General features: G+C 52.9%; 1 protein-coding gene across 1 annotated transcript in view; it reads left to right on the top strand.

The window, feature by feature from the left end:
• Positions 1-23187, top strand: part of PLXDC1 (plexin domain containing 1) — a 69801-nt gene that overhangs the window by 44251 nt on the left and 2363 nt on the right. Inside the window, exons 8-13 of the mRNA XM_066366390.1 lie at positions 4132-4227; positions 10139-10220; positions 13622-13682; positions 14694-14829; positions 20108-20143; positions 22228-22388. Coding sequence (XP_066222487.1) covers positions 4132-4227; positions 10139-10220; positions 13622-13682; positions 14694-14829; positions 20108-20143; positions 22228-22388 — 572 coding nt within the window. The remainder of the gene's footprint in view (positions 1-4131; positions 4228-10138; positions 10221-13621; positions 13683-14693; positions 14830-20107; positions 20144-22227; positions 22389-23187) is intronic.

The raw sequence follows: 23187 nt of genomic DNA on the forward strand, positions 1-23187 counted from the left end.
CCATCTATCCCTCTCTCTGACTCTCTCTCTGTCTCTGTAAAAAAAGAAAAAGAGAAAAGACTTATGAAATCGTGTAACAGGTGGCCACTGGACATTGCACAGGGAGCAGTGGAGTTCAGAAGAGGGGCCACTGACTGCTTCTAAAGGTGGAGGAAGTCTTCAAGAAGGGCATGTTGAGCCCTGGGGGATTGGACAGATACAGGCATAATAGTTTACATAGACTCTAGACCTCATGGCCTCAGGCACAATGGCAGACCTGGGGTTTCATAGTTATTTTTTCTATTACGTTTCAGTGCTAAAAGGGGTGCTTTTTTAGAGGGAGAGGTGGCTCCTGGGGGCAGTGGGAGGGATGGAGCTGTGAAAGGCTGTCTGGAACGTCCTCATCCTCCACCTCCATTTCCTGCACCCTCCAGGCTCACATAGAGCCCAGGCCACCTACTCACAGCAGGTGTCACACAGGAAGGGCCTTGGTGCAAATTGAAACTGGTGCCCCTCTGGGCAAATGAATTACAGCAAGGTGCCCTTCCTCACCCCAATCTCAGTCCCCACTCCTGCTTAGCAAGGAGATTTTCTTGTATCCAAAATATTGGTCGTGTGTAATCGGTGTGGGTGTGGGTGTGCACTTGCCAACACAGGGCTTTGTGAACATGGCTCAGCTTTTTTGTTTTTGTTTTTGAGAGAGAGAGACATGAAGGGAGAGAGATGAGAAGCATCAACTCATAGTTGCATCACTTTAGTTGTTCATTGATTGCTTCTCATACGTGCCTTGACAAGGAGGGTGTGGGCTTAAGCCGAGCCAGTGACCCCTTGCTCAAGCCAGCGACCTTGGGCTTCAAGCCAGTGACCTTGGGACCATGTTGATGATCTCACACTCAAGCCAGGAAGCCTGTGCTCCAACTGGCAACCTTGGGGTTTTGAACCTGGGACCTTGACGTTCTATCCACTGTGCCACCATCAGTCAGGCCTGTTTTTTTGTTTTTGAGAGAGTCAGGTAAAGAAAGAGACAGGAACATTGAGTTGCTCCTGTATGTGCTCTGACTGGGGAATCGAACCTGCAACCTTTGTGCTCCAGAGTGACACCCAACCAAATGAGCATCTGCCCAGGGCTTAATTTTTATTGATTTTAAGAGGCAGAGAGAGGAAGGAGAGAGAGGGGAGGGGAAAGGAAGCATTCATTTGCTGTTCCACTCAGTCATGCATTCTTTGATTGCTTCCCGCATATGCCCTGTCTAGGAATCAAACCCCCAACCTTGTCATTTCAGGATGATGCTCTTAACTGACTGAGCTAACCGACCAGGGCCCACTCAGCTTTTGATTGTGGGTTGTCTCCTTCCTAGGACCCTGGGAACCCTGGGAACATCTGGCAGTTACTGTCTGATACACTCAAGGCTTGCCTACTGGGCCTCTTCTTAGACTTTGGGTTGTTTGGAAGAAAATAAACACACAATTACTAAATCTTTGGGACATGGGCTTAACGATTTTCTTAAAATTGTAAATGTTTCCCTTTGACTCTTTAAAAGCGCAACTGTAAACAATGGAGACACTTGTACAAGAGCAGGCTGACCATGTCTCTTCCCAACTCTGTGCTGAGTGACTTCAGATTGGTAACTTGAAGTCAGCCATTTGGCCACAAAAATCAACAAACACCTTCCTGACCTGGACCCTCCACTCGGGAATCACTGACAAGAAATATACTGTGTGTGTGTGGGGGGGGGGGGGCAGGAGGCAAAGAAACATGCCATTCTTTTTCCTCATGTTCTTTGGCCAGGGTAGAGTTTGAGGGGTTGGGAAAGGCCGAAAATGTCCTAGTGTCTCGGCCACAAGAAAACCAAACACACAAAAGGAGCAGGTGTTGAGAAGAAAGAAAAACTCGCCTACTTTAATTAGCTCCCCTGGTCTGGGTACTCGGCTTGAGTTGCCTACTTGAATTCTCAGAACAACTCCATAAGTATAGACCCACCGGTTCTGTTTCTGGATGAGGCACACTGAGCTTAGTCCCTTGGTCACACAGACGGTAAGGACAGAGCCTAAACTTCCCCTCCTCATGTGGTCCCTCTCCTGATGCAAGATTTCTCTTCCTCCGTGTTCTTGTCGGTCTCCACACCTTCTTCCTCCTTCCCACTAGGCTCAGAGCAGACCCTGTTGCACGAGTAACAGACAGACCTCCTAGAGACACGTGAGTGCCAGTGCTTCAGGCACGGGCCTCTGAGGCGGGGCTGCAGACTCCTACTGAGTTCCCGGGCAGCTTGGCTGGCATCAGAGAAAGAGCAGTTTCCTTTTCATTGCATGGAACGTGTTTCAGGATGCGGCCCTGAGTGTTGCAGGGGCTGACATGCCCACGGTTGCTCTGCAGTGGGCCAAGGGGCCGGGGGAGGAGAGAGCTCGCTCTGGCGCCAGACCACCTGGGCTTGAATCCTGGGTTAAGTAGAAGGGAACAGTTCCAAGATTGAGGAAAATAAATGGAAGAAACATAAATGACATATTCTTTTAAGCAGCAGATGAAATATTCTTTAGATTCTTCATACAGGAGGGGGAGCAGGGGGTGGGCCACCCAGCACAGGACGCCCTCTCTTTCACGGATGCCCCAACTGAGTTCTGTTGCTACCTTGGGAAACTTCCTCCAAGCCACCTTCAGCCGAATGAGAAAATTTTATCCTCACCTACGCTAGGCTTCTAGTGACAAAAACCCAACTCAAACTAGCTTCTGTGGAAAAAAGAGTACACTGGGGATACTGAAATAGCCCACGGGCCAAAGGAGAGCTAACAATGGTAAGACAGGGACCAGAGCAGGACCTGGGACTCCGGAACCTGGAATGCCACCAGCACTTCCTGCTTTCTCTTCACAGAATGATTTCACCCTCTGGCTTAACCCCATGAGCTTGGAGCTGTGGCCATTCACAAATTCCAAGCTTGCATCTTAACTTCATTACTAGAGAGCAAAGGGCCTCTTGGTTACAGTTGAAAAGTTCCAGGGAAGTTCTCTGATTGGCCCAGATTCCATCAGACGCTCAGCTCTGGATAGATCACTATGTGGCCAGGGAGGCAAGGTCAGGAAGAAGATGGCAGCTCCTGCAGACCACGTGTAGGAAGGGGCTGGGGGCAGTTCCGCCAAAAGGAATTGAAGAAGCAGACCAGAAGAAGAAGGGCACTAGGCCGACCAAATGCTAAGTGGCCCTTTCCCCTCAGAGGGAAGCTCAGTGGCTGACTGCCCACTTTTCAGAGCCAAAGAAAACCAACCCATGGTTCTTGGGTGAGATTGGGGCTTTGGTGGGAAATTATCAGAGCATCTCTGATTGCCATTTTAGGAAAAGTCTTTTCATCTACAATTCCAGTTTCTTCCTGCAAAGTGTGTGGTCGCAGGTATTTTTGTCTTTCCAATTCACAGATAAGAAACTGAGGCCCTAAGTTTACCCAACAAGTCAGGAACAGAACTGAAATTAGAACTTGGGTTTCCTGATTCTGAGGTCCCGTAGGAAGTTTCTTCAGGGACTGAGGCAGGTCACAAGGCTGGCTCCAGGCCCTGAGTCTCACGCTGGCTCCATCCAGGAAGGAAGAAGTTCTCCAAGGTCAGCCTGACCATCCACAGGCCTGTGTAGAGTGCTCACTATGTGTCAGACTCAGGACCAGATAGTCACAGACTAATGCCTCCGTCCCTCCAAATAAAACCTAACGACCACACAAGGTGGTAAGCACGGTGGGGGGAGGGCACCTGGCCTGAGTGGGGAAGGGGAGCAGGTGGCCAAGGGGGGCTTCCCGGGGGGAGTGGCCCTTGAGTTAGATGTAGAAGGGTGACTTTGGCAGGGAGAGAGGGGGTGGGAATACATCATGGGCCAAGGGAACAGCAGCTGTGAAGTCATGGAGGCGTGCAGGAGCGTGGGACCTCCTATGTTTTGGCCCCAGGGACAGCCAGGCCTCTGCACTGAGGAGTAAAACATGCTTGTGACACAAAGCCCTCTCAAGGTCACCTCCTGTCCTGTCTCCCCATGGCATCAGCATCATTATCCCAGGCTGGGGGGTTAACTTGCCCTCAGTTCCCCTCGCTGCAGTCCCGTGCGCAGCATCAGGCCCCGGCACAGCCCCCAGGCCCTCTGCGGGCAGGGTCCCTGATGGCAGGCCCTGCCTCTGTTTCAGAATCCCGGCGGAGGGCCATCTTTGAGTACCACCGTGTGGAGCTGGACCCCCGCAAGGTCACCAGTACGTCGGCCGTGGAGTTCACCCCATTGCCAAGTAAGTAGGGGTGGTTCCCACCGACGGGGAAGGCAGTCCAGGACAGGAATGTCCTAGAAAGAGCTTCCGAGTCAAACAGACTGCGTGCCAATTCCCATGCCCACCACTGACCCTGTGTAGGTATGGCCGCCTAACATCTCTGAGCCGCCACTTCTCGTTTGTCACATGGGCCTAACACCCTGCCAGAACTTTGGTCAGGGTTAGGGCCAAGGTAGGAAGAGCTGAGGACACAAATAGCGGCTCTGACACTAACTGGCGCTTCCCAGGCCTGGGGTGTGGTTTGTGCCCGACAGATGACAGCTCTTGTTAATAACACATAATTGAAACCAGGAAAGAGGGGCCTCTGGGAACTCAGACTGAGCCCCAGAAAAGAAATCCAGGAACTGAATTGATTCATAGTTTATCACTGTATTTTCCTTAGAGGAGGGGTGGTGTTGGAGTCCACAAGCAGAGGCCACAGAAGGATTGGGCCAGCAGCTCTCCAGGAACCATGGGCCCCTGACCCGCCCCCCACTCTGTACCCCACTCACCTATGTTGAAGGCACTCCAAGGTCAAGGCCCTGTTGCTGCTGTCGACCCCGCAGGATCAAGATCTGGTCAGAGTGGCTGGAGAGCTGAGAGAAAGGAGGACCACACTCCTATCCTCGTATTTTTTTATTTTTGTATTTTTCTGAAGCTAGAAACGGGGAGAGACAGTCAGACAGACTCCCGCATGCGCCCGACCGGGATCCACCCGGCACACCCACCAGGGGGCAACGCTCTGCCCACCAGGGGGCGATGCTCTGCCCCTCTGGGGCGTCGCTCTGTCGCGACCAGAGCCACTCTAGCACCTGGAGCAGAGGCCAAGGAGCCATCCCCAGCGCCCGGGCCATCTTTGCTCCAATGGAGCCTTGGCTGCGGGAGGGGAAGAGAGAGACAGAGAGGAAGGAGAAGGGGAGGGGTGGAGAAGCAGATGGGCACTTCTCCTGTGTGCCCTGGCCGGGAATCGAACCCGGGACCCCTGCACGCCAGGCCGACGCTCTACCACTGAGCCAACCGGCCAGGGCCATCCTCGTATTTTTTAAAGAGGGTTTTGACTTCGTTTTAACGTATCCCAGTGCATCCCAGCTGCTCAAGCCATGGCCTTTTCCCTGCCCTGTGGGTGTTTCTTGCCCTCACCCCCCCGCCACCTTTTCCCCTTCCCTGGAGGTTCTGGGAGCAGGGACTGGAGAAAGAACAGGAAAATGAGAATTCTTGAGTGCTGGGCCATGTGTCTCAGTCTGGGTGCCAATTCCCATGCCAGGGCACACAGGAGAAGCGCCCATCTGCTTCTCCACCCCTCCCCCTCTCCTTCCTCTCTGTCTCTCTTGTCCCCTCTTCAATTCCGGCCAGGTATCCTCTGCTGGAAAAGAGGAAGGCCGTAGACACCATGGGGTCACAGGGCGAGGACGCCTTGCAGGTCGCAGCCCCATCCACACCCCCACCCCAGCCTCCCTCTCTCTAGGCAGGAGAGGCCTGGGGCCCGAGAACCAGGGGGGCCCCAAGAACCGGTGAGAGCAAACCTCTCATCCTGATCCTAGGACTTGAATAAAACATGTAGGAGCAAGGACATCCGAGGACAGGGCTAACTGCCCGGGCAGAAGAAGTGGACTGTCCTGGGACTGAGTTTCTGGGACACTGTTTGTACATGTAAGCCACTTCCCACCCTTCCAGCGGATTTGGTGAGCGTTTAATAGCATTCAGGACATCTGAAATGCAGATGAGAAAGAAAGGTCAGTGGGTTTTATGAACACCCCATGAGGCTCCCCGCATTTGTTTTCAGCTTAACTACAGAGTCACTTAGGGACCTCCAGAGTCACTGGGAGTGACCCAGCCATGGATTCCCATGTGGGTGCAGCTGGTGGGGGAGGGGATAGTGCTACCAAGGCTGTGATTGGAGCCCCTGGGAGGCCAATGAGCTTTGTCCAGAAAACTCTGCATCCCCACCCCCACCACGCCCAGGCTCCCTCCTTTACCTTTGGCTGGGGGAGGACTTATTCAAGATCCTTCCAGGCTGTTGATGAGCCATCGCCAAGCCATTGCACTCCGTGGCTGGCCCCTCTTCTAAAAGAGGCTCATGAAAAGGGAGTGTGGGGTGAGGGTGGGTGCTGGGGCAGAGGGGTCCCACAGAAGATAAGTGTTCAGGCCCTCTGCTCATACAGACCTTGGCTCACACTCAGACCTACCACTCTTAGCTTGGTGACACTCTCCAAGCCTCAGGTCCCTCTTCTGTACAATGAGGTTAAAAAAGCATCTATAGAATGATTCGGTAAACATGCTAACTGCCTCCCACATGCTGGGCACTGTTCTGGGCCCTCTGGATACATAAGGGAACAAAACAGCCAGAGCTCTCATTCTCAGGCCAATTCCTGCTTATTTCCTGCTTTCCATCCACCCTTCCTGGTCTGGCAGACAAAAGGATGTGGTGCCCCCTACAGCAGTTCCTCCTACAAAGCATCTAAATGTGACTACTTTGTGCCCATGAATACTCTCCTACTCATCAAGGACTTGTTCCCAGCTTCCATCTTGTTGGGGGTCCATGGAGTAAAAATTAGTCCCCTACTTAATGGATTGTGGTAGAGTCCCATTAAAGCTCACACAGTGAAGGGCCCTGGCCAGTTAGCTGGGTAGTAGAGCATCGGCCCTGTGTGTGGAAGTCCTGGGTTCGATTCCTGGTCAGGCACACAGGAGAAGCGCCCATCTACTTCTCCACCCTTCCCCCTCTCCTTCCTCTCTGTCTCTCTCTTCCCCTCCCACAGCCAAGGCTCCATTGGAGCAAAGTTGGCCCGCGTGCTCCATGGCCTTCACCTCAGGTGCTAGAATGGCTCTGGCCACAATGGAGCAAGGCCCCAGATGGGCAGAGCATCGCCCCCTGGTGGGCGTGCCTGGTGGATCCCGGTCGGGTGCATGCGGGAGTCTGTCTGACTGCCTCCCTGCTTCCAACTTAGGAAAAATAGAAGAAGAAAAAAAAAGCTCACATAGTAAAGAAATGTGTGTGTGATGTTATAGAATGAGTGGTCTTTTTACTGTAATTAGTTGTCATCTCTTGCTGCTGTCGATGTGTTCTGTTCAGCTGCTCATCAGATGAGTCCTTCTACTGCAGCTTTTCTGGGTGAGGGCCTGTCACTCCTTGTAATAAAATGCATGGGATTTGTGGCAGCTGCTTGCCACTTCAGAGGTCATTCTGGTTCACTTAAGTGGGTGGCATTCAATTGCAAGTGAAAACTCTTAAAATTCAGCCCCCCACAGCTTTCACTTCCTTGGCCCTCTCTGCTCCTCTGCCCAGCCGGTGCCAGAAGGGGTCCACGCACCCTCCAGCAACCTGCCCAGCCTGTCAGTGCTCTGGTTGCTGTTGGGAACATGCCTGGGACGTGCTGCTCCTGGGTCTGCATCTGCACAGGGGCCCTTCTGCCTGGATTTCTCCCCCAGGGGAGTTGCTCGCTTCCTCCCTTCTCTGTCTCCTCCCTGAATAGAACACATCCTCCACGGTCATTTCAGCTCCCTGTTCTGTCCTATTTTTTTTTTTTTTGTATTTTTCTGAAGTTGGAAACAGGGAGGCAGTCAGACAGACTCCTGCATGCGCCCGACTGGGATCCACCCAGCATGCCCACCAGGGGGAGCTGCTCTGCCCATCTGGGGCGTTGCTCTGTCGCAACCAGAGTCATTCTAGCGCCTGAGGAAGAGGCCATGAAGCCATCCTCAGCGCCCGGGCCAACTTTTGCTCCAATGGAGCCTTGGCTGCGAGAGGGGAAGATAGAGACAGAGAGGAAGGAGAGGGGGAGGGGTGGAGAAGCAGATGGGCGCTTCTCCTGTGTGCCCTGGCGGGGAATTGAACCCGGGACTTCTGCACGCCAGGCCAATGCTCTACCACTGAGCCAACCGGCCAGGGCCCCTGCCCTATTTTTTGACAGCCCTCCTCACCACCAGAAAGCCTAGTGTAGATTTATTTGCCTGGCTGTGTTAACCGTCTCCTCCACTAGACTGCAGGCTCCATGCAGGCAGCACCTGTGTCTTTTTCTGTTCACACCTGTATCTCCAGCACCTGGGGCAGTGCCAGGCCCATGTCAAGTGCTCAGTAAATATTTATTGAAACAATGAATGGATGGATGGATGAGTGGATGAACACCTGATAAGGATATTGAGAAGAATGAATAAGACCACAGTCAATAACTACAAGTGGCGTTCACTGGGCTCACCACGTGGCAAGCACTGTTCTAAACCCTCTCTAGGTATCATGTCCTGCCATCCTCACAGCAGCTCTGCAAAGCAGATAGCATTAGGATAGATAAATGAGGTATTAAGTCACCAAGAGGTTAAGTAACTTCCCAAGTAAGATTTAGGCCTGGATGAGCTGAGTTGCTAGCACACCCCCTGGGGCAGCCCCTCCCAAGAGGAGAGGTCGAAGAAGGGATGAAGAAGGGATGGAATTACATATGTCTGGTTTACCCTCACAAACTGGGCACGCAGCCTGACCAGGCAGTGGCTCAGTGGATAGAGCGTCGGACTGGGATGCGGAGGACCCAGGTTTGAGACCCCGAGGTCATCAGCTTGAGTGCGGGCTCATCCAGTTTGAGCAAGGCTCACCAGCTTGAGCCCAAGGTCGCTGGCTCAATCAAGGGATTACTCGATTTGCTGTTGCCCCCCAGTCAAGGCACATATGAGAAAGCAATCAATGAACAACTAAGGAGCCACAACAAAGAATTGATGTTTCTCATCTCTCTCCCTTCCTGTCTGTCTGTCCCTATCTGTCCCTCTTTCTGACCCAGTCTCTGTCACAAAACAAACAAACAAAAAACTGGGCAGACCTCCCTGGGAGGGGGTGTGTGAGGAGGTAGAGAGAGGCCAGGAGCGGGTGGGGAATGAGTGCTCCCAGCCAGCTCTGGATGGGGGTCCAACCAGAATATATTAAAAAATTGTTTTCAGTGATTATAGACACAAAACTGTAATATAAACAATAAACTTGCTGAGAGATAGATCTTAATTGTTCCTACCCGATGAAGAAATGATACTTACATGACACAATAAGGGTGTTAGCTACAATGACAATCATATCACAATATAAATGTATCAAATCAATATGTTGTCCACCTGAAACTTACTCAGTGTTTGCCAAATACATTTCAATTTTTAAGAATCCCTTTCACCAGCCAGGGCACACAGGAGAAGCACCCATCTGCTTCTCCAGCCCTCCCCCTCTCCTTCCTCTCTGTCTCTCTCTTCCCCTCCCGCAGCCAAGGCTCCATTGGAGCAAAGATGGCCTGGGCCCTGGGGATGGCTCCATGGCCTCTGTCCCAGGCACTAGAGTGGCTCTGGTTGCAACAGAGCAACGCCCTGGATGGGCAGAGCATCGCCCCCTGGTGGGCGTGCCGGGTGGATCCCGGTCGGGCGCATGCAGGAGTCTGTCTGACTGCTTCCTGGTTTCCAGCTTCAGAAAAATACAAAAGAAAAAAAAGAATCCCTTTCAACCCTGTCATTGTAGGAAATAGTGCAGAGTATCTTCCCAGACTAGGTGAGATCCCTTTGCACATGCTCCTAACACCCCGTAATTCTCCTTCATAAACCTCATCCAAATAATAGTTATGTGTTTATCTTTGTTTGAGTATCTGCTTAGTTTGTCTCCCCATGTGATTGCAAGGGACCAGGTCCTACTGCTGAATCCCCAGTGCTAGCTCAGGGCCTGACCCCCCAGGACACAGAAAGAAGGAAGAGAGAGAAGGAAACAGGAAGGGAGAGATGGCATAAACAGGGCTGGACCCCAGTGAGGGTGGCGTTCGTGACCTCTGGGCCATCAGAGACTACACAGTTCAGCAAGGACTCGGCAGTTGGGAAAGTTGCACCTTTTGGAGGCCCGTGGAGGGCCTGGTGCTGAGGTACACTGCCTTCTCTCTTGCAGCCTGCCTGCAGCATCGGAGCTGCGACGCCTGCGTGTCCTCGGACCTGACCTTCAACTGCAGCTGGTGCCACGTCCTGCAGAGGTTTGTGCCCAGACTGACCCTCTGGTTCCCGCAGGCAGACGGTGGCGGAGGGGCAGAGAGAGCACTGCCCGCTCCTTGCCTCAGGCCTCATTGCCAAGATGAAGGTATCTCTGGCCAGTCCACTCTGAACCTTAGGACAGGAAGGTCACAGAACTGAGCTTCTCCCTGCAGCCTGGGACCGATCAAGGTGACTGTGTGGCAAGGCCCCTATTGACAACATTAGTCTCCTAGGGATTCCTGCAGCTGCTGCGCCCTCTTCACACCTGGAAAGGGTGGGTTCATCCTGTGGGGCGGGGCTTCACCAGAGGTCCCGGATCAGCTAAGGCTCACAGACTCCTGGGACGTGCCCAGGTCCCTGCCTCGGGATTTCTGGGAGAGAAGCTCAGGAGCCTGGGTTTCAACACGGTGCCTCATCTGCATACAAGCGCGGGATTTGCTGGCGCAGAGACAGGGGATGCCCCAAACACCCACTGCCGTTCGGGGAGAGCCCTATGACCCCCAAGCACCTCCGCAAGATCCTTCTCAGGCTGCGACAGAGTTTCCTGAAAACCAGGGGCGTGGAAATGTCAGGCATCTGTGGAAAGTTGGATCAAACTAAGCTGTGTTTGCTTGGTTTTAGCAGCAGAGAAAATTCTGGATAAGCTACAGGTCCAGGGATAAAGCTCTTACATCCTGCTCCTCTACCACACCTTGTTCTGAAATCATTTCCTCACAGAGCAGACTGAGCCTGTCTGTGATAAAGTAAATGGCAGAAGGGAGAAAGCACTTAATTTCTTTGGGGACTAGGTCTCTCATGGGATTGGGGTGCCCTATGAACTCCAAGAGCTTTTAAGGCAATCTTGAAAACTGCAAATTAGAGGCCCCGGGTTTCATGCAGCTGTCATGCATCGTGCATCTGTCAGTGTTTCCTTTGCTCCTGTCCAATATCCTGGTGGAGAAATGGAAGCCATCGTCTCTGCAGGCAGCCTGCCTGGCACACAGGGCCCAGCTCCCGGCTGGGAGGACGGAGGGGCCCTCATCAGGCCTCCTGGGTGTTCCTCCCAAGCTCAGTTTGTTGTCCCTATGAAATTCTGGAGCTCTGTGGTTCAGAGAAACATGAGCGAGGAAGACGCTGTTATTTTAGGTCCTCAGATACCAAACAGCGTTTTTGCGAAGTGTTCAGGGTCCTTCACATTGAAAAGGCACAAAGCCTCAGGGAGAACACATAGGGTAGACCCCAGGTTGGTTCTTTTAGGAATGGAGCCGTAAATTGTGGTCCATCTTGTGCACTTTCAAATCTGAGAGCCACCATCTCAACATGGGGACATAATCCAGATGACCTCAGATGAGCCCTGGAACCCTGAGGCTGGCTGCCACCGCATGACTCAGCATCCAACAACAGCTGAGCCATGAGAACTGCAAAATGGGTCAGAGGAAAGCCAAGCTTCGCATTGGCCCAGGCCCATTCAATGCATACACCCCACCCCAGAGACCGGGACGGTCTAATGAAGGCTGGTCAGTTTGGGGGAGGGCAGGACCTCGGGCCTTGCTGTGGTCATGTCAGCTACGGGATGGAAAAGCAGCAGAGTATGCAAGGCTGATGTGGCTCTGGAAACCTCCAGTCCTCAGATGTCCATGGGCCTGGACTCGCCCCAGTGTGGTCCCCTTCTTGCCAGCTCTCTGTAGCCTCAGCTCCAACTAAGAGCTGACTCCACGTCCCTAAAATATCAGAGTGCACTGGGGCCAGCTACTGGCCTCTCCCAACAGCTGCTCGCACTCACCACGTGGGCTCTTGGCTAACCCTCTGCCCTCCACCCACTTTGCCCTCCACAGCCTCCCAGGGCTTCCCCGCCCTGTCCTGGGGCGGGATCTGATGTCGATAATTTCATGTACCAGGCAGGTGTTTTCTGGTCATCCCACATTGCATCCCAGTGGCCTATTCTGGAGGCCAAGAGTGACCTTAACTTCAGGATGTGGCTCAGGAAATGAGAGGCACAATCCATTGTGTGGGTCCCCTGAGATGGTGCAGGAGCAGCATGTGGCTGGGGCAGTACCTGGCACTCGGGAGGCACTCAATAAATGACCATTTCTCATGCCCTTCTTCCCTGAATCTGGGTTGTTTAGTTCAGGGCTTAGCATGTGATGCTCTTAGACCTAGATCACAGGCTCAGTCCTTGAAAGGATCATTGTGGCCTAAAAGAAACTATCGTTCCCATCCCCCAGTAGTGGCTCTAACCCTCCACGCCCCACAGTAACGGTCACAGAGGACCTGAGAGAGAGGAGTATGGACGGCCCAGTCCAGCCACTGCTGCAGGAGCAGCACGGAGACATCTTCCGAAGGACAGGCTGCCGGTGCCGGGAAAGCCCCGGCCCTCGGCCTCACCAGGTCGCGGGCGGATAGGCAGGCGGTTGCTGGTGCAGAAAGTTGACTAGTCACAAACCCTTTCTCAGTACTGGTGGCATGTGATATTATTTTTCCTATGCAGATGTCCCTGCGCTTGAGTAGGGCTTGATGGATTCCCCTGGCACCAAAGAGTAAAGATCGGAAACTTGAGCCTGATGCCATGGAGAACATTCTCTGGTTCATCCTCAGGCCTCCGCCCCTTCCCTAGGGAAGTGCTTGGCAGGGCCCCGCTGAGCTGCACCATGTCTTTTCGGGGAGCCCTGGTCAGACAGTTTTTAATCTCTCCCAGCCTGTGGCAGGACCTTCATTTCTGTGGGGGGGTGTTGGCGAAACCTGCCGATGTCCACCTTCACCCAGCCTCTCTTTGCCAAGTTCAGGCCCTTCCACAAAAAAAGGGGTCTCAGTGCCCTGGCTGGGTATTTTGGTTGGTGAGAGCATCATCCGGATACACAGAGATTGCCAGTTCAATCCCCAGTCTGGGCACAGACAGGAGCAGATCGATTTTTCTGTCTCTCTCTCTCTCTCCCCCTTCCTCTCTTTTTAAAATCAATAAATAAAAATTTTAAAAAGAGGGATCTCGGTGAATAAACAGGATTTCCCCAGATGAGAACACGTGTGTGAATTCCCCAGATATTTTAGCAATTTCATGGCAGCCCCGAGCCAAGGGGGCCTGAGAGGTCGTTAGAGGTCATGTCTAGCCCCCTACACACACATCCAGACAGGTGAAGCTTTGATCCTCAGGAGCTGGGTCAGAAAGAAGGTGGGATTTCACAAACACCTTATCCTCCTTCAGCAAAAGGAATGGAGGAGGCAGGAGGGCCTGACTCCTGATTCCACAGCCGCCTGGTGCTGAGGGCACCCGCCCAGCGGTTTTGGGGAGGTGACTGCCCGAGCCCTAGGACGCTAGCTCCCTCCTGGCTATCATGGGAGAGCTGTTGCTACATGGGGGAAACGGAGGGAAGGGCTTCTCTATCAGTCTTCCCCCACACGTGCCTCTGACCTTTGGTTCCTCCTGCAGATGCTCCAGTGGCTTTGACCGCTACCGCCAGGAGTGGCTGGCCTACGGCTGTGCCCAGGAGGTGAGAGGGTTAAGAGAGCCCGGTTGTGGGGAACAGTGGGGCTGTCGGCAGGTCCCTTGCCTGGTGGCTCCTCTTGAGGTGTCTTTGGTTTTAGGTGACATTGTCCCCTCCACCTGGGACTCTGATCCTCTGAGAGGCTGTGCCCCTCGTGACATTCGTGGAGCGACTGTGGCTCCAGCCTTCAGGTTTTGAGGATGGCAGTCGTTCTGGGAGTGAGGAGCGTTGTTCTAGGCCCCCCCCCCCCCCATTTTAGAATCCCATACAGGTTCCTGCTCACTACTGGAGTTTTCCAGAATGTTCCACACTTCGATCCTGGGTGGGGAACGTCCTATTGTCACAACTTATACTAACACGTGGGTCATCCCTGTGTCCTTTTCCCCTCCCTCCCCCTCTCTCTCCATCTCTCCTTGTATTGCAAGCACGTTGTTCGGCACTTGCTCCGACTTAATCCTAACATGTCCCCAGGAGCTGGGGGCCAGTGCCCCCACTAACCAGAGTAGGAAACTGAGGCTCAGAGAGGTTGAGTGACTTGGCCTGCATCTCACAGTTGGTGAGATGGTGAAGGTGCCAGGCCCAGCATTTAAACAAAAACCTCCCAGATCCCCTGCCGGGCACTCATCACTGTCTGTTTTATTAGTAAAAACTAAGTGAGCTATTTTTTTTTCTGGCCTTAAAAAAAATCTTGTCCTAGAGCCACTTCTGAGGCTGGCCGTTGGTGAATGTACAGATTTGATCTATTTATTTAAAATTGGCCTCTCAGCTCCTTCCTCAGGAAGGATTCAGAGCACTAGGCAGATAAATTGCCCTAAAGGAGAAGATGTTTTCAGGATAACGTGGAAGGCGTCAAGGCACTCGGGGCACAGCCTCGGCTGGATCGCCACGCTTGGGCCGTGAGCCGGAACCCTAGGTCTGCCGGCCGCTGAGGGGTGGAAGTGCCCCCAGCACCCTCAGTTGTGTGGCATCCCCACTGGCGAGGCCTTTGTCCAGGGCGGCCCTGGGTCTCTCTTACAGGCAGAGGGCAAGACCTGTGAGGACTTCCAGGACGAGGACCACTACTCGTCTTCCCCCGACCCCTCCTTCAGCCCTGCTCATGGGGACCTCAGCACCACCTCCCCCTCCCTCTTCTCGGACAGCCTCACCACAGAAGGTAACGGTCAGTGGGGGGGGGGGGGGGGAGAAGTCGTGGGGAGGGGCTGGAGTATCACCGTTTCCGACAGGGATTATCTCAGGGACTAAGAGTTGCCCTGTCCTTTCCCAGATGAGGCACCTGAGCTCAGAGAGCTGGGGTCACTTGCTGGTGAAGCAGAACCTAGTTTAGAACGAGTGTAGTCCAGGCCCCGGCTCTCACCGCTGAGCTGGTCCATGTCAGGGCTACGTGATGAAATTCACTGTGGGGAGGGCGTGGGGAGGGGGGAAATGGATGTCCAGACCAGGGCCAGATATTTCAGATGACAACTCAGTGAATCTTACTAGCAATCCTCACAGTACCTGTGAGGTCTTATCATCCCTGTAGAAGGAATAGACTCAGTCTGAACACTCAGACGTGGCAAAAAGATTGCCTCATTTTCTCTGTAACTTCCCTTCTCTTAATCCTCATCCAGCGGGAGTGCAAAGAGTCCCAGCACAGTCCCCCCGGGGCTGGGCTCCCTGCCCCTGGGACCTTGTGCGGCAGAGGGTCAGAGTGGGGAGCTGTGTCCATCTTCACTGCTGATGGTCCATCCCTGTCTCTTCAGGCCTGGCTGTCGCCAGGGGCTTCTCTGTCATCCCCAGGCCTGGGGGCAAGAGGGTCTGGCCGGAAATCCGTCCACCCAAAGGTGCCACACACCATGTCCAGAAGCCTGTGCAGGCCCCCTGGGACTCTGGCGATGTGTAAAATTCCTCTCTCTTATCCATTTGCCATTCACTGAATCGAGGTGTTAGCTCCTTGCCTTTAGGCTGAGACTGAGAGACCTGTATGCTTTCATCACCTCCCCAGAGCCAGACACCTGCTGGAAAGGGGCAAAGGGAAGGGAGGAGAGGAGTGAAGAGAGGAGCTAATATTGTAAAACATTGTTCAGCCACCAGTCCCATTTTGTACATACAGAAATGGGCTCATGGGGCAACGAAGGTTACTTGGTGTTACACGAGGGACAAGTGGTGGAGCCCCGGCCTTTCTAAGTGCAGCTGGAGAACTGGAGAGCTGGAGCAGCAGCCCGAGGGTCTGGCCGGAGGGCGGTCAGCGGAAAGTGAGCAAATGACAGGAAGAGCTAGCACCTGAGTCGGGGCGGATGTCCGTGCGCCAGTCGGGTGCTAGCGTTGTGCACGCATTAATGCTCACTTGGTCCTTCCAATCCTGTGTGCTGATGCTCTTTTATCCCCATTTTGTAGAGGAGACACTAAGGCTCAGAGAGATTGATGACCCGCCCAAGGTCACATAGCCCAGAATAGGGGGAGTCAGGTCTCATCTGGCTCTAAAAGCAGCCAGCTTGCCCCTCGGCCCCATGGCTTTCTCAGTGCCAAAAGAAATACAAAAAGGCCTTTGGATTCAGGGAATGGGAAAATGGCAGAGGGTGAAAAAGCAAGGCAGATTCAGACGGCTCCCTTTACTCTGAGGAGCAAGGAGCTGGTTAAAACCCCGCTCGGTTGTGAGAACAGAGTTCCCGCGGGTGCCGTGGGACTGAATAACTTAAAGGAGAAAGGAGCAAGAGGGGGCCTTGCCCTCAGGGAGTTAATAATCAGGTCCAGGTGACCTTCCAGTTCTGAGGAAGAACCCCCGCCAGTCTCCCCTGAGTTAACCCTCTGTGTTTATTGAGAGCATCCTCAGAGTCCAGCGCTTAGGGGTTTCCTGGACCTTGGGGTGAGCCACAGAGTGTCAGAGGCCAGAAGGTGGCTGTGGTGGGTACAGAGAGCACAGCACATGCCACTTGGGGACTGGCTTCAAATCTGACTTGAATTATTCAGCTCCTGACAGCTTGTTGCTCCCAGGGTGCTGCCGGGGTGGGCTGTCCCCACACAGAGGCCAGTTTTATTATGTGTGTGTATTCTGCAAGCCAGGAATGTGCCTCGCTTCTGTGTGCTTTGTAGCAGTCCCCCAAAGGAAACATTAATTAGAGTGAGGACAGTGTGACTTTATGTCATTCCAGTCCTGGAGGAGGCAGCAAAGATCATCAAGTTGCTTCTACGAGAAAAAACGTTTGATGATTTCCCCCACACCCAATTCTCAGGACACGTTGGCAGGACAGGTTTCAGTCACCCTCCTGCCTGTGTGACTACAACCTGCACACAGAGAGACGGGTGGAGGCAGGTGAGGGACTGTCTATCTCGGGGTACAGGGAGACACCGTGTGTGAATGAAGGGAATATAGCACTCCAGCCGGAGGGACTGGCCTGTACAGGACTGAGTCAGACAGCTGGGAAGTTAGTGGACTCAGGTTAATGGAAGGTGTGCAGACCCTTTCGGCACAAGCCAGGCAAAGGAACAGCGAGGGCCAGGGGCACAGGAGGCACAGGGACTGGATGTTAAGAGTTGTTCACGTGCAATCAAATGCCACCCACTTAAGTGAACCAGAATGACCGCTGAGTGGCAAGGAGCTGCCACCAAGCCCATACATTTACCTACAAAGAGGACAGGCCTCCACCAGAAAAGCTGCAGTAGAAGGGCTCATCTGATGAGCAGCTGAAGAGAACACGTTAACGGCAGCAAGAGATGACAACTAAGTACAGAAAAAAAGACCACTCATTCAATAAACATCGCACCCTTTTCTTCATTATGTGTGCTGTCACGGGACTCGACCACAATCCATTAATTAGGGAAACAGTTTGTATTACGTGGACCCCCAACAAGATGGAAGCTGGGAACCAGCCCTTGATGAGTAGGAGAGCCGTCATGGGCACAGCAGGGTAGTCACCGTTAGTCACTCAGTAGGAGGGACTGGCTGTAGGTGGCACCATGTCCTTTCATCTGCCAGGGGTAGGTGTGGACTGGGCTACAATGTACTTTCAATGCTCTAGAGTCAGAACAAGCTGATTCAAATCAAGTTAGTTTCCCCACTGATGTTTAGGGTTACTCTGGTCAATTCTGATTAACCAATTCATTATTTTCAACTTGCAGTAACAAAACAGACTCAGAGATGTGTTTCAATACCTTGTTTGTTGAAATTCTTGAAGAAAACATAGCTTTCTATTATAAGTCTATAATTTTCTGGGGCTTGTTTGCTTTCAACTTTTAGGGGTGCTTTTAAAATTTGATTTCTTTATAATTATGTAATAGTTAAATGATGATTTACGTGGTCCCAAAGTCAAGTCTACAGAAGTAGGTATATCCGAAGAAGTTCAATTTCTAGTTTTCTCTCCTCTTTCCCTATATGGAACCATTTTTAATGGTCTTACGATTTATTTCTGCATTATTTAATGTGATTTTTTTAATGGAAATGAGTAGCAGAGCAGGACATTATGTCCAGTCATAGGAGTATAGCTAGACTGGGTGTGGAGGAGCTCATTGTCTAGGGACACAACGGGACCTGAGATGCTGCAGATACAGGGACCGAAGACAATGGGACACGGAGGAGGCCACAGCCATGCATCCTCCAGGAAGCGCCAGGGCCTGGACAAAGGTGAGGCAAGTGAGGCACTCCAGGCAAGTGTAAGACTTCAGGAGGCACCCAGAAAAATTTAAAAAAAAAGAAAAGAAAAGAAAAAAAGCAATAATCAGGACAAATAATATTTTAATGTAACATTTGTAAAAACCAAAACCGATGCCCAAAATTCCATAGTGAACAAAATACCAAAATTAGTAAGTAAAGACAGAATCAGAGGGCAGTTTAGGACTGGAACTTCTAGAAGAGGAATAGAGAAGGGGAGGAAGGGGCATGCCCTGCAGGGGGAACAGAATATGCAGCAGCCCAGAGACACACAAGCCTGCCAAGGGTGTCAGAGAGCCTTGGGCAGCTTGTTATAACCACTGAAGCGGTCTTGAGTTGTTGCAAGTCACACGAGGGAAGATGGTTGGGACAGATTGCAGGGGCCTTGAAAACCTGTGAGCAGAGGGGAGCCAGCAAAGCTTTTTAAACAACAGAAATGGTGAAGGTGCTGAAGCGAGAAGAACAAAATGCATGTTGGGCCCTGGCCAGTTGGCTCAACGGTAGAGTGTTGGCCTGGCATGTGGAAGTTCCAGGTTCGATTCCCGGCCAGGACACACAAGAGAAGCGCCCATCTGCTTCTCCACCTTCCTCCTCTCCTTCCTCTCTCTCTCTTCCCCTCCCACAGCCAAGGCTCCATTGGAGCAAAGTTGGCCCAGGTGCTGAGAATGGCTCCATGGCCTCTGCCTCAGGTGCTAGAATGGCTCTGGTTGCAACAGAGCAACGTCCCAGAGGGGCAGAGCATTGCCCCCTGGTGGGCATGCCGGGCCCCGGATAGGGTGCATGCGGGAGTCTGTCTGACTACCTCCCCGCTTCTCACTTCAGAAAAATACACACACACACACACACACACACACACACACACACACACAGATGTCAGCAGCCCTGAATTGTGGACTGGTTCCATTTGTTTAGAGTTTTAGTGTTTAGAGCAGTCACCTGCAGTCATCTAGATTCTAGAACCTTCTCCCCGCATGGAACTCTTGCTTCCCTTTGCCCATATGACTGTGGAAAGAATCACAGGTGAAGTCAACCATTGCTACTTATTCAGAAAGTCATAGGACACACAGCTTGAGGTGGAGAGAGTGTGTGTTGGTATGGACATCTGTCTTCCACGTTGTACCCTGGGGGAGGTCTCTGAGCAAAACAGATCTGGTGACACACTTACCTCCTTAGACACATCCTGAGTTTCCCATTGCCCCTTAGGAAAATGGGAAAGGTCCTCAACTAGGGTTCCAGGCAGCCGTGCCCCCTCACTCTCCACACCCCCTGCTCCCATCCTCTCTACCCTCCAGCTAACTGAACTGCTGTTTTGTTTTGTTTTTCTCAACTGGCCAAGTTCTTGCTGACTCTGGGTCTTTGCCCAAGCTCTTTCCTGTCTAAACCCCTTTTCTCAGCGCCATAGCTCACCCTTCCTTCTGCCTCCCTGTGTCTGGTGAGGCCCTCTAAGTCAGAGCTTTATTGGGCTGGATTTTAATTGTCCCTCCATCCATCTCACCTGTTAACTCCCTGAGGGCAGAGAGCATGTCTGTCCTCAGTGCTGACTTCCAGTGCTCAATTCATAGTTGACTCAATAAATATTTGTTGAATGATTGAACACGAGCCCAGGAAAAGTTGGCTTGTTCATGGCCTTCTACCATTACACTGCTGTGTGACTTTGAGCAAGTCACTTCCCCTCTCTGTGCTTCAGTTTCCTTGCCTCTGAAATGAAGGGTTGGGCTGAACCGCCCTATAGTCCCATCTGGACCTAAAGTGACAAAGGCCATAATGATTCCACTAACCTTCAATCTTCTCTCCTTTCTTTTCAAAGATGACACCAAGTTGAATCCCTATGCAGGAGGAGATGGTGAGTAAAGAGCTGTCTGTCCCTCTTCATCAGGCCCATTGACTCTTGGACCCCCCGCAGAAGAGGGTGCAGCAGTCACCTGGTCTCTTTGCTTTCATTCTGAGTGGCGGAGGGGCAACAGCGTCAGCCAGAGCTCCCTGGACTTTCTGCTGGGTGGGAAGGCAGGCTAAACATTTCCTCTGTCAGGAGGCTCCAGTGGTTCTTCTCCCGACCTCTCTGCTCCGGACTCTCCACTACAGCGTGAGAGAGGAGGAGATAGCACTGCCCGAGGGCAGGCCTGGCGGTGTGCGGCCTGTGGCTATCGGCGTGCTGCCCTCTGGGCCTCACAATGCGAGGTGGAGGGCAGTTCTCTACATCAGCTTTCCTTTGATCCCCCACCTGGGTTGGCAGAGGGTACACAAAAGTTGCCCACCACAATTTTATAGGGTGCAAGAAGATGGGGTCCCCTCCCCCAGGGTTACCTGGGAGGCCAATCTCTCCGATGCGGTAAGGTGGCCACACCTTTCCTGCCTCTTTCTTAGAGCCAGCTGGAAGGAGCCAGCCCAGGCCCTTGCTGCCAGCGCTGCAAAGGGCAGGGGGAAGTGCTTCCAACTCCAGGGAAGGAGGGCAGGGGCTTTAACACAGCACAGAGTGATTGGGGCTCCCACCCGGATAGAGCTATTACTCTTCTGTGGCAGCAGCTGTGAGTGTGCATGAGTGTTGGGTGTAGGCGCAGCGTAGGGTGGCGGAGCTGGGCACGTTCCCCTCGCTATACCGTGTGTTCATTAGCCCAAGCCGTGACCATCAGATCACCAGGGTCACTGCAGGCTGCTGGCGGGTTGATTGCCTGGTCAGGGGAGGCCAGTTTGGGGGGCCTGTGACCTCAACTCTCCCACCTGTTGGCAGATCGAGGCATGAACCATGCCCTGGAGTGCTCCCGGGTAGTTTCTCTCCTGGATTTCCCCCGCTTGCAGAGAAGAGGCGTTAGGGAGGGCAGTGATTTGGGATGCCCCTACCATCCTTTTAAAAATTCCCATCCCTTGTTGACTCCCATCCCACCCACTAGCCATATAAATAAGATTAGCTACTCCTGTTGTTTACATGCTCATCTGTCCCTGTTTCAGTATCTCCACATCCCTTGAGGAGAGGGAGAAGGAGCAAAGAGCCGGCCCAGGTGGTATCAGGAAGTTAGGCTTCTCGGTGGCTGGCACCGGCCACGGTGTCCCTGGGCAAATCACTTCCCCTCTCTGTATTTCCATTACCTCAGCCACACAGAAAGGGTGGGACTGGATGAGTTTCCAGCCCAATAGTCTATGGAAATAGTCAGTTTCCTCTTTGGGATAGATTTCAAATGCTTGGGATATTCTTAGAGAGTGCCTGCTAGTTCGTTAGCCTTCAGAGGACTTGGCTTATTCTTTCACGGAGCTCCTACGATGCGCCGGCCATTTCTCCCCTAAGCACTGAAGACATAGAAATGAATAAGACACTGTCTCTGCCCTTCAGGAGGTCACAATCTGGTGGAATGGACAGTGACAGGTAAAAATATTGTCATTTGGCTATCATAATACCTGACACTTACTGAGGTTGTCCAAAATCCCAGCCATGGTCTTCAGTACTGGACAAGAATGATCTTTTTTAACCCTCACAATGACCCCAGCAGGTAGTTACTATTATCCCTCTTCCACATAAGTGATAACTGAGACACAGAGAGGTTAAGCAATTTGTCCACAGCCACACAGCTAGTAAGCGGCAGTCTGGATTTGAATCCAGGCCACCAGATTCCAGCTCCAAGAGTCTTCACTCTTTGTGAATTCCTTAAAAGTATTTATGTGGCATGGGCATCCGAGGGAACTTCCCTTATGATCCTTATTCGATCAACATTTGGGCAACTTGAAAGTGATTTTTAAATACCACCTGAACCATGCCAAGAACGTCAGTGCCACACTCATGCTCCCGCCCACTCCAACTGCCCCTTCTCGTGTGTTTGGTATGGAGGCCGAAGGTTCTGCCAGCTTTCATCTCTGGGACTTTGTCAGAACCCAGGGCTCCATGGCCCCATCTCCCTGCTCCCCTGCAGCTGCCCTGCCCTAATGGTCTCTCCACAGGCCTTCAGAACAACCTGTCCCCCAAGACAGAGGGCCCCCCAGTGCACCTGAGCACCATCGTGGGCATCGTGCTGGCGGTGCTCCTCGTGGCGGCCATCATCCTGGCGGGGGTTTACATCAGCGGCCACCCCACCTCCAACGCGGCGCTCTTCTTCATCGAGGTCTGCTGCCCCTCTCCTCCCGCCTCACTGCTTCCCTGGCCCCTCACCCGCCTCTCTCCATCTCATCCCTTACCCACCGCATGCCTGGCTCCTGTTCCCACCTGCAGAACCTTCGCTGGCTCCATCCCGGCACATCTCACCCTGGCTAGTGTCCTTTCAGTCCCCAGACCCCGGGGCTGTGCACCTCAGAACTCCAGCCCTCCTGTCCTGTCTGCTTTTGCTCCCCCACTTGTGAAACGAGGCCCCAGGGCGAAGAAAGAAGGCCGAAAGTGCCACACGTGCCCATCCAGTGGCTGCAGCCAGTCCCTAATTATCTGTGGTCTCTTGTGGCCAGATTCCAAGCCAGTGTTTATTCAAAGCTGTAATGGAGCTGAGCTCTCTGCCTCTGCTGTGTAGGGTTTACATTTCTTTTCTTTTCTTTTTTTTTTAATTTTTTAATTTTTTTTTTTCCTGTATTTTTCTGAAGCCGGAAACGGGGAGAGACAGTCAGATAGACTCCCGCATGCGCCCGACCGGGATCCACCCGGCACGCCCACCAGGGGGCGACGCTCTGCCCACCAGGGGGCGATGCTCTGCCCCTCCCGGGCCTAGCTCTGTTGCGACCAGAGCCACTCTAGCGCCTGGGGCAGACAGAGGCCGAGGAGCCATCCCCAGCGCCCGGGCCATCTTTGCTCCAGTGGAGCCTCGGCTGCAGGAGGGGAAGAGAGAGACAGAGAGGAAGGAGAGGGGGAGGGGTGCAGAAGCAGATGGGCGCTTCTCCTATGAGCCCTGGCCGGGAATCGAACCCGGGACTTCTGCA

The sequence above is a fragment of the Saccopteryx leptura genome, chromosome 2 (assembly GCF_036850995.1).
Source record: "Saccopteryx leptura isolate mSacLep1 chromosome 2, mSacLep1_pri_phased_curated, whole genome shotgun sequence".
Classification (NCBI taxonomy): Eukaryota; Metazoa; Chordata; class Mammalia; order Chiroptera; family Emballonuridae; genus Saccopteryx; species Saccopteryx leptura.